This window comes from Montipora foliosa, chromosome 4 (genome assembly GCF_036669935.1).
Source record: "Montipora foliosa isolate CH-2021 chromosome 4, ASM3666993v2, whole genome shotgun sequence".
In the NCBI taxonomy this organism is placed as follows: Eukaryota; Metazoa; Cnidaria; class Anthozoa; order Scleractinia; family Acroporidae; genus Montipora; species Montipora foliosa.
Genome location: NC_090872.1, coordinates 23,453,099 through 23,473,098, shown reverse-complemented (window position 1 = coordinate 23,473,098; position 20,000 = coordinate 23,453,099). Strand labels below are relative to the sequence as shown.

Sequence of the window (20,000 nt, the reverse complement as noted above, 5' to 3'; positions counted from 1 at the left end):
CAAGCTGGGCACTGGTATGGCGCGTAAATACTGAATCGTGTATGTTCTTACAATCTTTATGACGGCAGCGTGACCAAATCTGTAAAATTAACTGCTAATTTTCTCGCATTCCCTTGGGTAAAATTTGTTTTTAATTGGCTCAGTTCTAACCACATACAGTTCCTATCAACTACCCTACATTTGTTAAAATCTGCCTGAATACAGTAAAGGAAAAGACAGATTACAAAATATTGGCAAAAGCGTCTCAGCGACCTTGACTTTTTACCGCTTCAAAATGTCAGGCAATATCATTTCCATAATGTGGCAAAGAACAAGAAAATTCGCCGAAGAAAACTATAAATATTAAGGAATTTAAACGAAAAATAGGAGTATATCTGCCTGTCATTAGATGTGATGTTGCCATGACAACGTCCATGACACTGTTTTCATCCTTAAACAGTAAGAGAACTGAGAAGTCTTGTTTTCAATTGCAGGTGCATGTTTGTGAGGGTTCAACTGTGGCAGATCGTTGCAGGTTGTTTGCATTGAGTGATTGCAAAGATCCTGCTTTTTATGATGACTGCAAACACAGCCATGACGACTGTTGCGATCGCTGCGAGTTGTTAGCATCAACAATGGATGATGAAATAGACAACACACTCGTTAAAAATGAAAGCAATTTATCAGATGACGATTGTGAAGAAATGCGTTTCTTAGTAAAACAGGCAAAAGCTCAAATAGTATCGTGGAAGGCACATATTTTACGCTCAATCCACCAAGATTCAGCAAGGATTAACTTCCTGGAATCACTAAACGAATCCTCTGTCCTTGTTATCCAGGACTGGGCCAGGAAGTATTTGCCACGGAAGTACCGCGAGAGCCAGACAGACTAGTTTGGAAAACGAGCAATTCCTTGGCATATCAGTGTTGCGTTTACGAGAGTAGATGGCGAAATACAGATGCTGACATTCTGCCATATTTTTAAGGCCTGCAGTCAGGATAGCAATGCCGCTCTCGCAGTAATGGCAGACATGATCCAGCAGCTGAAATCCATCATGTTAAGCTTGACAACCGTCTACTATCGGCAAGACAATGCCGGCTGCTATCACTGCGGGCACGTCATTATTAGCTCAAGCAAATTAGGCCAAAAGAGGCTTGACTTTTCAGATCCACAGGGAGGAAAGGGTGCGTGTGACCGCAAGGCAGCGACTATCAAGTCTCACATGAGAGTCTTCCTAAATTCAGGAAATGACATCGAGACACCAGAACAGATGTTCAAAGCCATGGTATCTTTCGGTGAAGTGCCTTCACGTAATGTCACGCTTTGTGAACCGTTTACAAGCGTGGAAACTCCAGCATTCAAGATAGATGGTGTAAGGCTTTTATCCAACATAGAGTATTCAGCTGAGGGGATTCGCGTGTGGAGGGCGTACGGTTCAGGCGCTTTACCGGCCCTTGTGGTAGCCCAAGTACACCGAAGTAATTTTTCATCGATAAAAGGGCGAACTGCTTCCGCGAAGCCCTCAGGGGATGAAAAAGAATCCACAGGCTCGGGAGGGGAAGATGCTTCGACTAGCCTTTTTGCTTGTCCGGAGGACGGATGTATCAAAAGGTTCATTAGGCATTCCTCAGTGCTTCGTCACTTGGACTATGGTAAGCGCCAATATACCCTTGAGCATGAAACCTTATACGAAAAAGCTGCTGTCCAATATGCAGAACAACTGGAAAGACAAGGAGCCACTATGGTACCCGTCGTTAAGTGTCCCTACCAAACACGCCAGTGCACGAAATCTGGATATCGGCTGGGCGCTGAAGATAACTGGACCTCGACGTACTAGGTTCACTGTTGCACAACAGTCATATCTTATCAAAAAGTTCAAACTCGGAGAGATGACAGGGCAGAAAACTGATCCTGCATCAGTGGCTCGATCTATGATGCATGCAAAAGATATCAATGGTACCAGGATGTTCCAGTGACGACTTCCTGACAGCCAATCAAATAGGAGGATTCTTTTCACGTCTTGCGTCAAAGAAAACTCTCCCTGACGAAGAAGCTGAAATCGAGGTGATGGAAACTGCTAAATATGAGGCTGACATTGATACCATGATATCCCAAGTGGTTGACGATCTCACACCAAGGCACCCGATTGTGTTTGACTCTTTCAACCTTTGCGAACTGTCCTCTACAGGGAAACTAAACACCCTTTAAATCCCACTCCTAAGAGAGATGTGTTGTCACTTTGGTATCGTTGTTGACGACATCAAGGTTAGGCGCCGGAAACCGTACATCGAAAAATTAAAAACGCTCAGTGATAAGTGTACTTGTAAGCAGCTATGATTAAAGTAGTATGTGTTGGATTAAGTAAATTATATCCAAACCAGAATTCGACATTTTCTTTTCAAAGTTCAGGTCAAGTTTTCGTTTCTTTGCTGCCCGTGATTCTGTATTATTTCACAATGCAATGTATGATAAGGAATTTCAAGATAACATTTGCTAATTGTTTTCACAATACGCAGTTCTGTATACGAGTTTAAAAAACGGGACATTGGACTTTCATACTTGCGATTTGGTGGGGTTTAAAATCCTTAAAATTGCCAAAAACCGTAACATCGCCTGGATTAATGGGGTAGCATTTTGTTCTGCGCAGTCTTATGACTGCTCTCTCTGAACGTTTTATGTTGTGCGAGCAATATAGTTAGTGGCACTTTTTGACACCTTTTTCCCCAAACTTCCCGTTGGCCGTTCTCGTCCTCGTTATTGCATCTCAGTTTGTCACGGTTCTTTACGCGCTGACGATTTTATTATTTTTCAAAGTTGAACTTAATCGAATATCTAGTGCGTGCGCAGCGTTTTACTGAAGGGACCCGATATGCTACTTTCGTGTATTCAGAACTCACTTATCTCGCGAAACAGTTAGGAATACAGTTTAAAATAGTAGGCCTCAATTTTTTGTCTCCATTAGGAGAGCCTGACTGGGGGTTATTACGTCCAAATCGTTGCGTGACATCCTTAAGGTTTTTAATAAATTCTGATTTCAACCTTAACAGGTTGAAATCAGAATTTATTTTACCACAACGACAACGTAAAGTTTGCTTCCTTCATTTCGCACATAATTTATTTTTTAGGCTTGATGCTTCCAAATAAATATGAAAAACAAGCGCAGGATTAATGATAAGTCGCTCTTCATTCCTCACTTTAAATTAAATATACACGCAAATATGTTTTCTACATGTTAGTTCAAGTGCAAAAAGCCCTTTAAATCTTGCAATCGCATTCATAATACGCCAGTAATTAAGAAACGAAAGATATCATGAGCAACTGAAAAGAAGTGGCAGAAGTCACGGCTTGACTTCCGTGACATCATTTGCACAAGTTGACGGATTGATGCTGTGACTTTGCCGATTTTGAGGGTGTTGATAGTCGGCGCTGATAAGAAGCCCGGCGCTAATTTTTATATCCGGATTAAGACCAACGTTTCTACTAACTAAATCTAAAAATTTCGGGCGATTTGCTATTTTACCGGGAATGGATATCTCCTTCTGAAAAAATGCACCGAGCCGGGAATTTCGACCACGCAAAATTTTGCTAATTTTTCACGGCTTTCCCTGAATTTCTGTTTCCACACAGAAGTGAATATTTAGGCTCGAATTACTCGTTGACACGTATTAAAGAAGTTTCTGGGCACAAATGTGAGGTTAAAAGCGATGAGAACTGAAAATGGGGATTGATTTGAATTTAGCATCTTACGCTAAAATGGCGGCGTTTTCTCTGATCGCGGGGGCCGAACAGAATTTCGTCCTTGTCGGGAATTAAAATAAATCTTTCAAGAAAAAAATCCCACCACGTTTCTTACAGTATGATAGGCTATCTTTGTATGAAATATGAAGAATTTGTTTTTTTCATCATGTGCCAACCTTTTTTATTTTCGCTCGGTTTTAGTGGACATTTCCTCTTAAAAGTTAAAAGCTAAAATTAAACGTTCAAACTGGAAGCCGCTTTTAAAGGAAAACTGACAAAAGCTAAACAATGGTATGACGTATGACAATAAAAACTAATGATTACAGAAAGAAAGAAGATCGAGCTGAATTAAATCCCTAATTAAGATCTCATACGAAGGTACGAATGGCAATTACAGGATTGAAAATTGCAGAGGGGCAACAGAAATTACAAAATAGGAGGTAGTAAAAATACAGCGCTGGTTCAATTGTCATTACAAATAGGTTTTTTTATGGCTAAATTCCTACCTCTTGTAGAGGCCATGCGGCTGTAGTGTAAACAATTTGGTTATCCAAAATGTTTCCCTAGTTAAGAGGAGGTGTTCTAGATGTTTCCTTATATCCCACCATCAAATTCGAATTTCTGTAATTGGGTTTACTCGGAGCATAGCCTCAACGTTCTTGGTCTTACTTCACATCTTCGGGATGGGTATGTTGTCACGGACATTTATGCTAAACCCACTGATAGTCACTTATATCTGCAATTTTCACAAAGTTTTTTTTTTCGCAAATGTTGAATGCCTAATTGCGCACTTCATAAGATCAACTATTCCAAGTTCTAACTCTATTTCTTGAAAATATCTTTTCTTTTATATTTAATCTTAAACTTCCAACAAAATAGTCGCCTCTTGAAGATGATCTTGTCTTGTTTACAGTTCAGTTTTGCAAATTATCAAAAGCTGTTAATGTGGGCTTGTGTGGTTATTAACAACTGAAATTCAGTCTTCGTTCAATGTTAGGCTAAATTAAAAGATGAAGGGAATATATGCGCCTTTTTCTCTGAACTCACCTCCGAGTCAGGTATATCATCCACCTGACCCGCAAAGAGTTTTTTTCAATAGCAGTCTGCGCCCGACGATCTTTGAACAATCGGTGGAATCATGGCCTTTGCTAAATCGGCATCGACTGACCTTGTCTCGCGCATTGTCTTTATCACACCATCATATCGTCTAAAAGCCATGTGCTATTGTAGCTACTTCTCAGGGGGTGCGAATAACTTACTCCCTTTTTGTCATCGGCCAACATTGCTTATGACTTTGATTGAAACATTTTGAACCATAAAATTTTTGGATATCTTTCTTTAAGCTGCCTCTTCAAATCAATCTTTCCGTTTGTCCACTTAAAGGGCAATGTAAGTCAATCATGGTAACTTACTTGCCATGCCATCTTCCGTCTCTGATTCTGATCTCCAAGGGGAACACATTCAACCGATATCATTTATACGTTCACTCGGCAAAGAATTAACGCCATGAATTGGTTCCAAGGTTAATTTATAAGGGTAGTCTCTCGCGTTGTCTTCAAATGGTGTCTCAAAAAGTTCACTGGTATTTGGACTGAGATCACTCACCGTTTATGTTGATTCAGTGTGGCTTCAACCGTACTGGGTCATTTGTCGCTGGGCTACTCGCAGACATGGCCGAATCTGCTCAGTTCGCCTCGCTAATTTCATCATCGAAATAAGAATCGAAAAAATCATTAGTAGCAAGGCTGTTACAGGACGATAAACGCAGTCTCTTTCCATACTGTGCATTTGAAACTACTTCAACGTCCTGTTGTCCTATTTCCTTTAGGTTTCAATGTCGTGATGTGAAACTGGGCGGCAAGTTTCTATGTGTGTCATGTGCCATGTGGTTTTTGAATGCGACAGTGCGGTTGATGTCGAAAGCCAAGCACGACTCCAACGGCTCGCAGATGTTTTCCTATTCCCTTCTAGAGTTTAAATAGCACTGACTAAAAGTTCTTGAGGGATTTTCTTCTTTTGCAAGATAAAAGGGGGAGCTCTTTGAATATTTTATTGAGCGCTTGCTGACCTTGTATAAAGTGACCTGCATTTTTAAGTGCGGGGAATTAATTTGTTATCCACGAAAGCAGCCTTAATGTGAAAGAAGCCTTTTACAGCATAACAACTGAGCAAAAAACTAATGCAACTTGCCTTTTGCCTTTTCTGAGGGTTTATTAAATAGCAGGGCTGGAGGCGCCAGTTTTAAATTTTTCGGTCACTTAAATCATTAATTTCCGGTTCTTTTCTGGTTTCTACTTGACATTTGAATTAACAGAAATCTCACGAAAGGGGCGAATAGCACGCTAGCTCGTTAGAAAAGTTTGCTCCCACCAACAAGTTCATCTGCATATCCATCCAGCCTAAATAGCTAGCACTTTGATTCTTTTGGCGACTCAAGATTTTCAGCTAATATAATAATGACTAACGGACGTTTGGGGTCTTGTGAAACCAGTGGTATTTTGTTGAACCGATTGTTGTTCACAACTCCGTGACCGTCCTTGGATATGTTCTGAACATTTCCCCTTCAGAAAGTGACAAGAAAGGCGAACGGTTGAAGGTACTTTGGCTCCTATGCGCAATAACAATAGTAGGCACCGTCCTTAAGACAGTTTGCAGGTAAAACTTTAGACTAACCTGGGTAGTCTGCATACATTTTGATCTTTTTCATAGATGAGGGAGGGAGCGGATCAAAATAGCTGCACGGTGATTGGTCCATCAATTAAGGGGACTCCATCCAGAGGGCTTTATAAGAAGCAATCCAAACGAACACTTGCTCTCCCTCCTAGAGCACGCAACTGACGAAGGAATCCACAACGAATTCCGAAACCGGTCTTGCAAACATGGCCAATGGCAATGCCAATGCCAATGCCGATATCGTCGCTGAAATCCTTGCTGAAATGAGAGACAGCCAAGCTTCTTCGCCACTCTCTCCAATCAAGTCCCCAGACAAGCGGACTCTCTCGGATTCAGACGACGACATACCTTCCTCACAACCAGCCCCTAAACGCCAAAAAACAGAGGGCTTCAATCAGCTGAGGAACAGAATTGCTTCCCTGGAAACAAGACGTGCCAAAAGCCTAAGATCGCTGACTGTCTTTAAAGAATTTGCCGCCAAAACTCCTGTCCAGTTGGTCTCTAAAAGAATCAGTCAGAAAGAAACTAAAGCTCTTGCCTCGAAATGAAATTCTCCGAGACAAATTTAAGACTCTTAGAGCCAGAACTAAACACCTAATAAGAGAGAGCCGAGTGAATTACTTCGAGTCTTTGGACATCCGAAGCCAGCCTAAGAGATTTTGGTCAATTTTCAAACTTACCAACAAATCTTCCAACTTCCCGGACGTGACGTCATTGGGGTCAGTCAACGCTGATGGAGGTAGCGAGCAACCAACTACTGCTTCTACACCAAAAGAAATTGCTCAGCTGTTTAACCATTATTTTGCATCTGTTTTCTCGCCATCCACAGTTGTAATACTTACCTACATTAGAGACAATTCTCTTTCACTCGCTTGGTTTAAAAACAAACTTTTTGAATCATATTATACAAATGCTCTCTTGAACATTTACAACCCGGACAATCATAAAACATGGAAATCTGTTTGTCCTAAATGTAATATGGCCCGACCCCTTGTTAAAGATATAACTTGCTATTTTTAACTATTAAGCTTAATATTTTTCTAATTCAGTCTTTATTTTTGTGACCACAGTAATTGGCTATGCTGTTGCGGCCTCCCTGCCCCACATTTGTTGGGGCGAAGTAAAATAAAATAAAATAAAATAATTCACTGCGGCCTACAGCAAGATCTGCCAGAAAGCAGAACAAGATCTCCTCCAACTTCTGATCTGCCAATAGCAACAGAACTCTACCACAGACGCTGAGACCATATCCAGTCTCAAACAACAGCTGAGGCAAATGTTCCCTGATCAGTCAAAGAGAGAGAAAGCAGAAAAGAGAATACAGTCAGCCACAAACCGATCACTGACCAGAACAAATCTCATCCAGAAAAGACCCGCGGAAAGCCGTAAAAAAACAGCCAAAGGAAAAGAACGAACTGAGCACTATCAAAGGACAACGTTTCGCGTCGAACAAAATACCCGATGTCCAAACACATTTCAAAGCTTCTCTTTATGCCACCCCCTCAGCGTGAAAAAGGATTTCATGCATTAACGGAGAGACACTGCGCTTGTTACGAACGAACTCAATTAAAGAGAAATTCGAGTCAAACAAACGGGATTTTAAATTCCGCCTACTCGAACGCGGCTATCCACAAGAGTTTGTAAACAAAATAAAAGCCGAAGTCGACTTCTCATCACGAAATAACGCTTTGAAATTCAAGCCAATGGCATCCAAAAACATTCTACCGTTCGTCACCACCCACAACCCAAGTGTACCTAAACTCAAAGAGATCCTAATGAAGAACTGGTCTTTGATCACTAACAACCCGAACCTTGCACGAATCTTCTGGAATGCCCCCATTGTCGCTTACAGGAAGGACAAAAAAACTAGCAAACTCTAGTTTTTAGCGACATACAGGCATTCTCTTACAGTCGCCCTTTTAGAAAGACAATCACGGCTTTCCAGCCTAGAGCTCTACTTCTTTCGCCTTAAAAATACAAAAAAGGGTTATCTGCGGTAAGGAGGATGACAACATTACAACCTTTTTCATAGATGATGGAGGTGATGAGCTTGAGCTGCTGCTGCTTGAGTCTTCAACACTTTCAGTGTCACCATTACTTGCATTTGTATCCGAAGTAGCCTCCTTTTGGATCACAGTACCTTTGAAACTTCGCCTTCTCTCTCCCATATGACCCATGATCATTTCTCGAATGGCATTTACACCAAATGCACACTGCGGAAAAATGTATTTAGATCAATCCTTGCCTTCACTTTACCTTTTCACAAAATTCCTAAGCTTTTAATTACAGCTTCATCGACTTGGTGAGGACGGAAAGAGGGAACTTCTTCCTCAACTGGCCACGTTTTTTAAATTTCTGCAACTACAATCTTCTTTCTGTCATAAAACACAAACAAAGCTAAGACAACAATTGGACATAAAGGCCATCCAGATATATATTTCCCAACTTTTGTATGAAAAGATGGAGTAGTGAACACCATTTCTACCCAAGCAGCCGTTGGGGATAATTATGGCGAGAACAAATGATGCACTGTGATTGGATGTTTAGGATGACAATCGAGAAAACCGCTGGCTGTAAGAGCCAGCGCAACGCAATTAAGATGGCGGAGAGCACGGACCTGTTTCCTTCAGCTCTTTGTAATTGCCTTTAAAAACCTGCTATCCATGTCCACTGTTGTTGCAATAAGTGCAACGGCAAAGCAGCAGTGAACCGGAGGACAGAACTAAATCATACTCAACTGCAAGAAGACATCAAGGAGATATATGAAAAACTTAAAAAACCAAAGATTACTAGGATAATTGCAATACCCTTAGTGTTAGTGAATAAGTAACCAAGTTGACTGGGATAATAAATCAATCAATCAATCAATTTATTAAAGTCATAGGGTGGGATTGAGGTTGCCCTCAGTATCCGAGCCAGAGGCTCATGTATAAAACGCATGACAAAAGCAGAACTAAAAAATAAAAGTAACCACAACTAAAATATCAAAATTAAGTAAGATTTACATACATAAAATTATAAACAATTGTTATCTAACTATAATAAATTAGATAATATTTAGTTGTAAATATATACTCATCAATCCTAAAATTGTCACATAAACATTAAAAACAATTTACGATTGGCAATAATTACATAGACAACTAGTCGTTAAATTTAAAAGATTAATAGACTCCAAATTTTTGTGAAATGCATTTAAATTGGGTGACTGTTTAATATATGTAGGTAACTTGTTCCATAAGTGAGTAATCTTATAAGTAAAAGAGTTATGGAAATACTGGTTGTTATAGGAGGGCTGAACCAGGTTACAACCACCTCCCCTTAAGTTATAATGTGAAACACGAAACTTAAAGAAGTCAGAAATATAACTATAAATATAATAAGAATACCTTAAGAGGTTGTTGAATGAATAACCAAGTTTGGAAAACCATGTGTAAAACCAGGAAAACCAAGAAAAACTTCAAAACCAAAGTTAGTAGGGATAATCGCAAAAGCTAAGCTCCATTGACTATTGAATTTATCTCCTAGTTTGGATTATCTGTCTTCCAAGGTTTCACAATGTGGAAAACTTGATTACCAAAGTACACAATGGAATTTGTTAAAACCATGCGTGGATCAGGAAACGCAATCCATCCATGGAAAACTTATCATTCATACATGGTAGACACCGTTTCCATATGTAACATGGAAAATGACTAACTACATTTGATTATTTTGTGCATGTCAAATGGCATAGGTAAATATCCATACGAAATCCATGAAGATTCCATGTCTGTTTTTTTAGCTTTTGTGGATATTTGAAAATCCAAAGATTAGCCACCACAAATCTTGTGTGAGAAATTGGGCATTTTTTCCAGTGAAAGAAAAAGGACACTTTCATAATTTGGTACGGGAACTGCAACTACTTCATCTGACGATTTATCGTATAAAGGCAGGGATAATTGCGAACCGCCACAGCAAGATTCTCTTAAAAACAGTGCCTTCGGACGCCATCTTAGGCACTATTAACTTGAATATTCGCTGGCATCACCGAAACAGCTGACACCTCGGTCTTATGCTTTTGTTTATGTTCATGTGGCACCCGGTTTACACAGTTATTAACGTGACAAAAGTGACAAAAGCATGAGCACAGGAATAAGAAAATGGAAACGATTCCTTTCTCTTATGCTCATTCTTCATGCTTATGATTCTACCTTGTCACCACAATAAAGGATCACATGAGATAGCATTGCGCCTTCGCGGACTCTTTGTGTTGTCGCCTTCTAACCTAGCGGACGTACTTATTGTCAGAGCGAACTACGGACTTCTTTACCTCGGTTCTCTACCTAATGGGTGATAGGAAGAAGCAAACCAAGGAGAAGACACCTTTAAGAATACCTATTGAACCAGATGTCGTGATTCATGACGGGGAAACAACGAACAGACCGGGGGAAACGGATGCCATATGGAAGGAGTCTGGACAGGAGATCTTAGGCTCTAATGAGCAAATTGCCCGTCTCCAGAATGCCCTTGAAAATGGCGTTACCTCAGTTGTCAGCTTCATTAATGGGTTCAATAATCCAGAAGGCTTTTTTCTCTTGGGAAGACAGGATGCTTAGAGACGACGATATGGAGTCGGAAAATGACGAAGAAGAATCACCGTCGAAAGGGCGGGAAAACGAAGTGACCGTGAAGTCGCTCATTAGGGAGAAAATTTGCAAATTGCAAATTTGCTCAAGTTCCCTAATATTTGGACTTCAGCCATCACCTCCACCATCACCAGTGCTAAATGCACGAGCACGACCTCTATCTTCAACAACAACGCCCAAAATACACGTGAAATTGTTAGAAACTCGAGACACAGCACTTGCTTTAAGTTCAATCACTTCAGGGCGTCGCAGCCTTTCAGCTAGTAAGCCAGTAAGCCCGGAATTACAAACTTTTGGACATAATTACCAACCAAGAGAATATCCTCATGAATGGATACATTGCTGCAGCCTATCGCACAGAAACAACAACCTTTATTAAGGACACAACTGATTTTATCAGTTTCATAGCGAGACTGACAAAGATAGGCCAAGATACAATTTTAGTATCAATCGACGTGTCTAGCTTGTACGCAAATAAACCACAATAAGAGGGAACAAACATAGTATGCAAGACATACAAAGAATTCCACGATGGGCCATTTCCGATTTCATGTCTACCTCCTCTTCAAAGCGAGTCTAAGTGCAAAGTTTTTGTGATGGCAATTAGTTGTACATTACATATGAATGAAAACTACTTTTCATAAGAAAAACTTCCCACTTAGACTCGCTTTGAAGAGGAGGCAGACATGAACTCGGAAATGGCCTAAAATAATCCACCCGGATCCCAACACGCGCCGCTTCTAAGGCAAATGCTTCGTTTAATCCAAAACGAAAACTCGCTCCAGTTCAATGGAGATAACTATCTCCAAACACATGGAACCGCCATGGGGACAAAAACGGCAGTCTCCTTTGCTAACATTTTCATGGGGAAAATTGAAACAAAGTTAATACAAGAAAGAAATACCAAGCATAAAAATATGGAAAGAAGGTATTGATGATATTTTCTCGCTTTAGGACAGCAATAAAACAAAGGTGGACTATTCCACCCTACCATCAAATTCACGGCCGTGATATCATACAGAGAACGAAATCACTTTTCTCGATTAAAAAACGAATCCACCCTGGACGTTAAAACTCACTACAAGCCGACTGAAACCTTTCAATATACATATTTCAACTCCTGACACCCCCCAGGCGTAAAAAAATGGTTTCATCAAAAGTGAAGCAATGAGACTGCTTAAGACTAACTCTTCGAAAACAACATTTTAAGAGAGCCAAAATTTTACAGCACCAGTGGTTTTTTTTTTTTTTACAGACATCCAAAGCTGCAATGAATTCACGAAAAACGTCTTTTTGTGATGGAAATCGCGTTGATATTGAAGGAATCATTGAGACATGACATAAAAAATATGGTTTCTTTTTCGGTAAAGCCATCCAGGGTTACAATAAAATACACGAAAAAATCACTTTACATCTGTCAATAAGTCTATGTTTTTTTTTACTCCTTTGACTTCCACGAAAGCACAAAGTTTGGAACGGGCTCACAAACCAAAAATGGCTAGCTACGCCCCTGACACTGCTTTCTTCATGGCGAAAAACAATGGGCGCGAATTACAACATGTACTGTGGAAGGATAGGCAAACAACAACACCAAATAATCAAAACAACAACGGCAACGCCAAATAATTAAAATGTCACCCCAGTTTTGGGCGTCTTTTAATTACTGTCCTGGCCTGTAACACATGATGACAAAGGAAATTTATTCACCCCAACAGGGGATTAAATGATTTTATGCTGCTTGTTAGTGCCAGTCTCCCAGCAAGTGGTTAGGGGTCATCCGGGACTTAGATCATCCAATACTTAAGAGGATGAGGCCAGTTTACTGTACTCTTTTCCACAACTCGAGCTCTCCGAGCAGTTCGCCATTTGTGTTCGTGCAGGCCGATTTGGTAGGATATTGTCTTCTTGACTACGGGAAAAGAGGTTTGCAGATCCAAAATCCAGGAACGGACGCCAAACAAGTTAAGTATAGACATTGTTGTTATTCTGGGGCGAATTATCGCCGCAAAGTAGGGCGTTCGTGGTAACTTGATGGCTTGCAAATCTTCGCCATGTGCTTTGTTGGTTGGCCATTCCTTCGTACGAAGAATGGTCGAATTTATTGAACGTAACCACTACAGTGGTTTTTATTCACGCACGTTCGGAGTTGATCACCCGTGCAAGGTCGAAACGATCGGAATCGGGGGGAGAACAGTGGACAAACTGATCAAGTTTGATTTACAAACGATTCGGGGTACCGCCCCCACTGTTGTAATTATGGACATCGGCTCGAACGATTTATGTGACAAGGACGCGGACCCGGACACGGTCGCATGGTCGATCCTCGCCCTGGTTGAGCTTCTGTGGGCGTCTTTTAATTACTGTCCTGGCCTGTAGCACATGATGACAAATTAAATCTAAATGTGGCAAAGATGCCACAAGAGAGAACACGTACAGAAACTCAGCTGAATATGCTTAAAACAAATTCAGCTCCGTTAAAAATACTCGAGGTAAAGACAATAAAAGGGATTTGAAATCAATGGAATTTACACGAACTTTTCCTTCGGATCTGAGCGCTTAAATATCAAACATAATCCGAAAAACGATGTCATTGAATAGGTCGCTTACAATATTTGCGCCCGCGAAGGGGGGGGGGGGGGTACTGCCATATATGGGCTATATAGGTATGTGGCGCTGTGAAGGGTATGGTTTTCAAGCAGTTTACTCTAGCATAGGGTATATAAATCCGATCGTTTGGGTCTAGAATAGGGTATCATTTTTCACGAAACTGACCAGTCGCTTAAAGATTTTATCAAGACTAAGGAAACCAGAATTTCCCGCTCAAAAACATAAAAAAATCGAGTCGGCGAAGTTTAAGTTTACGCAACTCAGCCTCAACAGTGTCGATAAATGGCTATCATGAAACACTTCTGGATATTATTAACTGCCAAGTATAGGTATTTAGACGGAAATCGGTGGGAGTTTACTCTAGTATAGGGTAGCAAAATTCAGCTGAACTAGCTATGGTATAGGCTGAGGGTTCCAGGGTCCCAGCGGCACATCCCCACCCAGAAATTCCTAGAGTACCCCCCCCCCCCCCCCCCCCATCCTGGGTATTTGCGTCAGTATTGCAACATAAATGCAAACTCTTGGCTTGTAAATGGCATTCAGCAGTACCGCTTTTATATCAGAAATATTGACGAAGTTACACAGAAATCCAATAACTAAACCGAAGGCGAGAACTGACAACGTCATACAGTACATAGGGCACTTTCCCTTTGTCAGAACTGGACTGCCATATCCATCAGTTTGCAAAAAAAAAAAGCTTGAAGGAACACTTGCGTGTTATCCCTCGCATTCTTCTGGAGGAGTATATATCATCCTCGAAGTGTGTTAATTTGAAGGTGTTGTGGAGTTAATCCTTCGAAATGCCCTGTCTGGCCGGCCAGTTCTATCAAATGGAGAGCACCCTAAGAGTTACTTCGCCTGACGCTGAAAACGGATTCACCACGATGATTTGCATAGCTTATTGTTTTATTATGTTGCTTATTTTAGACAAAAAAATGTTACGAGTGAGTTGTTGTAATATTGTAAATTGCACAAGTTTTGTTGAAATTTACTTCATTTTTTGATTGGCTCAAAAAAGCATAATCTTTCATGAAAAAGTCTCAAAATTCCAATCCAAAGTAAATTTGAGAAATATTGACAAAAACAAAAAGTTGCAGCGAATGTGAGTCACAGTGCGACGCGCCTTCCCGTAGCCACCTAACAAAGTTTTTTACAAATTGTCCACCAATCAGGATGTGTGAATTTGATTGCATGACAGTCACGCCTCCTTGCAAAGTTTGAACACCGTTGTAACACCATGTAAGTTGAACACCGTTGCATTCACCATTTTCACATTCCCCATAATACATTTTCTTTGTCCCCCAAATTTTGCATAAACCATTGTTTTCAAATGCTCTTGGGACACTGCATATTCCCAAGAGCATTTTGAAAACAATGGTTTATGCAAAATTTGGGGGGCCAACAAAGTGTATTATGGGGAATGTGAAAATGGCGAATGGGTTGTTGAGTGAACGTACTTACGTAATTGTCAAATGTGAAAGTTTGTTGGGTGGCCACGGTAAGGCGCAATGCCCTGTAAAGTAACCTTTGAGTAACAAATATTGTGAACAGGTTGATTCAGCAATGCCTTTTCGTTTTTGTGTAAAAATTCACAGCTTTCGTTCATTTTGCATCAAAACCACATCAGCTATTTAACTGTGACTACCCCGATCACTGTGATTGGTCGGTTGTTTGGTTGCTTGATTGATTGACTGACTAACTGATGTTGAATGCACATAGTAGCCTGTGGTAACTTAGATGGCCAACCGCAAACTTTTCTACGTATATTCGCAACTGACGGGTAAGTTAAACACGTTTCATGAACTCTGGTCCGCGGGCCAATTCAATCCTTTCATTTAATCTTTCTAGGTTTCCAGTAGCACCCTTCACGGACGAACGCGTTGACGTCTTGTTCCATCAAACGTTTGTTTCTCTCAACACCAACGCTTCTTCCAAAATGGCAGCTGCATCTTCTCGACCCATGCCGTGAAGTCTTTCCGCCAGCTCACAGAGTGGAAATTTCTTAGCCTCTAATATATTCAGCAAGGTATCCGTTGGTGACGCAGGCGGTTTTAGGCTTTCCAGGAACCGGATGTACTTCATTTTAAAGTCGAGACCTTCAGCCAAAGTTCTCCAATCCGCCTTAGGGTGTGGTGGATCAAGATAAATTATTAGTTCGCTGCGTATTCTTTGAGGCAGCGAGTCTAGTGCTGGTGAAGGCTCAAACCCGAACGAAAAGTAGCCTGACGATGTGTGGGCCATTTGAAGCGGACTGGCCGCCACTGCTCCAAGCAAATCACTGGCTGTGGTTTCTTGTAAAGAATTCTCACTTGTGCCCTTCAACATGTTTCCGGATACTGTGGACGTCACAGTACAAGTTTGCTCTGTAGCTTTGTTGTTTGATTTCGATTTCTCCTGAAACATACAAAACAATAAAATAATAAATAGATAAAGAAATAAACAAAGAAGTAAAACAAAATTAATGTCCTTGAGATTGCCGATGTGAGTGAATGTAACACTCAATATGGCTACGTCGAATGATCAGCTTACTGCCTGCGAGTCCGTCAGCTTTCAAGTTACACTACTACAGTCAAATGTACTTATCACTTTTTCAGGTCCATTAGTCAAAAAACCATTGAGTCTATCAATTAATTTATCACTTAAGGTAATTCCTTAGTAATTGAAGTTGTCGTAAGATATTCTTTCAACGTTTCACGATTGTTCCCTACATTATGGGGACTCGAAATGTAAAAAAAAACATAGCTCACCAAGCTCGTTTGGGAGAGATAAATTGCCCCAGGTACAGTTTCTTTCCAACAGTTCGAGAACTGAAGAGGACCTCTACAATATTTGCAACCATCAGCAAGCTCTTTAGAAAGCAAAACCGAGCTCGATAACACGCCTCCCTGATTGCGCGGTTTCACTTTCACTCTCTTACTGAAATGACACTTTTATCACTCGACTTTCTTTTGCGTCCAAAAAGTATTCCGTTGTGCTCTTTACCGCGTTCTCTGAAAACGACCATTGTTCTTTCCAGCGAGATTTCCTGCACGAAAGGTCGCCATTTTGAAATGTTGACAATTACGCTGTGTTATGTGCAGAACGGGATGCGCAATATACACAAGCGTCGCTAGTGAAAACCACGCCTTCGCCTGACAGAATGAGAGAAAGAAATCTTACACTGACTGAAGACTGCCTTTGTTTGATAGCCGTGGACACAATGACTTCTTGTTCATCTCCATCTTGACAATCCTGTTCGACTTCAAACGTAGCTCGGAATTGAGAAACGAACTCATCTCTCATAGTGAACGCTGAAGAACAACTGGGCATGCGCTCAATACCATCCCATATGTGTTGAAAGCGGATCCTCTGCGGAGAAACAATATGCACAATCCGCTTAATTTAATGTTGTACAAATGTGAAGTCACTTAAAACGATATTCGCGCAAGTGTCGCCCAAAACATCTCGCACCACTTTTTTCGGAAAGAAGCCTATTAGAAATTTTCCCGCGCTTAGTCGCCCGCTGCATGTATTTGCTTTGCGTTCTGATTGAATTCAATTTGAATTCGAATGTGTAAATTATTCTATTATTGGTTCATTTAAATAAACTTATTACCTTCGTTCGGTTCTGTTAGAAGAAAACAAAACTCTCTAATGAATAACAATAACAGCACAATCGTTGCTGTAGTAACCTTCATGTCTGCAGTCGTATGAATCCATCCACGATGGTGATCTGTAAGCTTAACCAAAAGATCACCCCCTCCGTTCCTGAAGTCAAATGGTTTGGGTGCATCCACTCTGATTCCTCCAAGCCTCTCTGTTTCTTCGTAATGTACCATCTGTAAAGGGAAGCGAAAGCTTAAATCAAGATTTTAATGTGTATTGAAGGAAACTTCCAGTCCTTCATAAAAAAAACCTTCGAACCACAAGAAGTAATTTTGTTTTAAAGAAAGCGTTTGTACCAGGAAAGTCGTAAAAATGGCCAAGACTAAAACGGACAATAATTATTCATGAGCCGAATAAGTATAACATCTCTACAAACCTCCAAATGTACGGGAGTGTCCCCCACACAATACACCCGCACAATACAGTCCTCACTGGTCTCTGGTGGGGTGACATAAGCTACAATCCGCACTGATTTCTTGGCCACTACTTGACTGGAGGCAGACTCGCCTTTCATAACGAAGTTAGTGAAGTGATCTATAATGAGATGCACCATGTCTGCCTCCAGCAAAACCAGGTTAGACACAGAACCATCTTGATTGTTGGCGTCGGTCAACTGCTTCCAATCATCAGCCACCCCTGGCTCATTTTCATTGTATTGGACTAATTATGAAAAGAGAAACAAACGTTAGAAGTACTTTTTTGTAATAGTATGATGGTGGAAGGCCCGCATTTTTCTTGCCTTGTTAGTGTTTGCCGCATGAATGTTGTAACACGTACCATTTTGATGCTTCTGACTAAGGTTTTCACTAGAACAAGTGTAAATTTGGTTTGTTGCAAAAAGTTCACAAAAATGTTGCTGTCCAATCCAATGAAGAGTCTATTAATAATTTTTTTTTTGTGGAATATGGCTGTAGGTTACTCAAGACCTTGTAAAAACTACGTTGATAGGGTTAAGCCGCAGTACTTTTAATATAATTTGCCAAAATAAAGAAAGAAATGTTTTTCCCCCACCTTTTAAATTCCACGCTCCATTCTCGAGAAGAGCACAGTGTGGCATGCTAAGAATCACTGGGCGTTGAAACTTGATCCCATTTGGACCACACTTCACTACTGGACTCAGCAAAGCCTCTTTGCCACCAAGCTGTGGATGTCCCTCCTCTTGGTTAACAATTGCAATGAAAATCCCCTCTGTGTGTCCTTCAGGGATAGCTTGTGGTGGCACAATAAGGGAAACCCCAGTGTTACCTATGGTAAATTTTCCTCCGTTGTGGTCTACCAAACCCCAAGCAACCATATTGGGATCAATATTTTCTGGGAGGTTTGTAATGTCCCAGAGCATTCGAGAGGTTTCTGATGATGTGGACTTGTAACTGAGAGAGGAATTTCTTCTTTTATGATTCTCCTTTCTTCTACACGATAAGTCATTCAACGTGGCATCTTCGTCGTCCTTCAAGGCTTCAACAATGATGTCTCGAATTTGTGATGAAACACCAGGATATTTGAATGATGGCTCCAAATCAAAATCAATTCCACTTTGAATGGTTAGTGATCCAGCTCGAAGTTTTGTAGAAGATGCTGCAGGTACTGAATAAGAATCCCCACAACTGATGAGAAGATTACAACTATCCACTGTAGCTGTTTTAAATTTTTCTGGAAAGATAACACCAAGTTATTCACATCAACAAAAACAATAAGGTGAGCAAAGTCCAAGGACGATTTCCATTTGACAGAACTGACTGGCCAGGGGCGCACTACTTCCCCTCTCAAATGGAAAGTGAGAGAGGATAAAGGGACTAAGATCATGGTCGATGGACCGTTTTGGGGAAGACATCTAAGTCTAACCATGTGCGGATGTAATTACAAAGGCAGCACTTTCTCCTCAATTATTTAAAGATCCCGCCCGAGTGTTGGTCCGGCCGGACTTGAACTCACGTGATCTCCCGCACGCTAGAATGCTCAGCCCACTGAGCAAACCTGTCAGCGGCCAAAACGTCAATCATTTGGAAATGTTAAGCCTGACTGAATACGCAGCCAGAGAAATTCTACGTTTTTCATTACGGCCTGCATTTTTCTGTGCTTGTGCTTTATGTAACTGTTAGTCGCCTGAAGGAAATGCAAAGCGTACAAGAAGCGGTACACATCCACGGACGGGAAGGCATTCTCGGTTTTCACATGACGTCACGACCGCCATGTTGGTGCCCCTAAACAAAGAAAAGGCGGCCATGTTGGTGCCTCGACCAAATCCTCCTGGAATTGAATTCTATTATTATGCAAACGCTTCCTTTTGTTTTCGTTGAAAAACATGGCTATTGATCACGTGAGTGAAAACCAACAATTATCACATTACATGATTAGTACATGAGGCCTACATTAGCACGCGGTCCAGCCATCTTGAATGAGAATTAATGTCAATGTACTGAAGAACCTTTTAAAATAAAGCTGGTTATGTTGCAGGTATGGCTAAGAATTAAAAAAAAAAAACCGTTCTGTTTGTTGGCTAGTGACTCACCGGCGATCATTTCTTGCGAGGAAGATGCGATCGTTTCAAGGGGAACAGGGACTGCCCTGTCATTTCCAGCTCTACCACTGGCTTGGCAATACTGTTGAAGTTTTCCTTGACGAATCATGCAAAAAAATATCAACACTAACACCACCGCAATGGTTGTAAATGGCAGCAGTGAAGCAAGAATAAGCACTTTATTGCCATCGTCTTCAGTTTCTCCCTCCTC

General features: G+C 40.9%; 1 protein-coding gene across 1 annotated transcript in view; it reads right to left on the bottom strand.

Moving 5' to 3' along the window:
• Positions 1–14,123: 14,123 nt before the first annotated feature.
• Positions 14,124–20,000, bottom strand: part of LOC138000333 (netrin receptor UNC5D-like) — a 9,786-nt gene continuing 3,909 nt past the window's right edge. The window contains exons 2-7 of the mRNA XM_068846656.1: positions 19,781–20,000; positions 18,283–18,921; positions 17,648–17,931; positions 17,298–17,444; positions 16,786–16,974; positions 14,124–16,020 (exon numbers count right to left, since the gene is read on the bottom strand). The exon at positions 19,781–20,000 is cut by the window's right edge and continues 678 nt beyond it. Of these exons, the coding sequence (XP_068702757.1) occupies positions 15,523–16,020; positions 16,786–16,974; positions 17,298–17,444; positions 17,648–17,931; positions 18,283–18,921; positions 19,781–20,000 (1,977 nt within the window). The 3' untranslated portion in view covers positions 14,124–15,522. The remainder of the gene's footprint in view (positions 16,021–16,785; positions 16,975–17,297; positions 17,445–17,647; positions 17,932–18,282; positions 18,922–19,780) is intronic.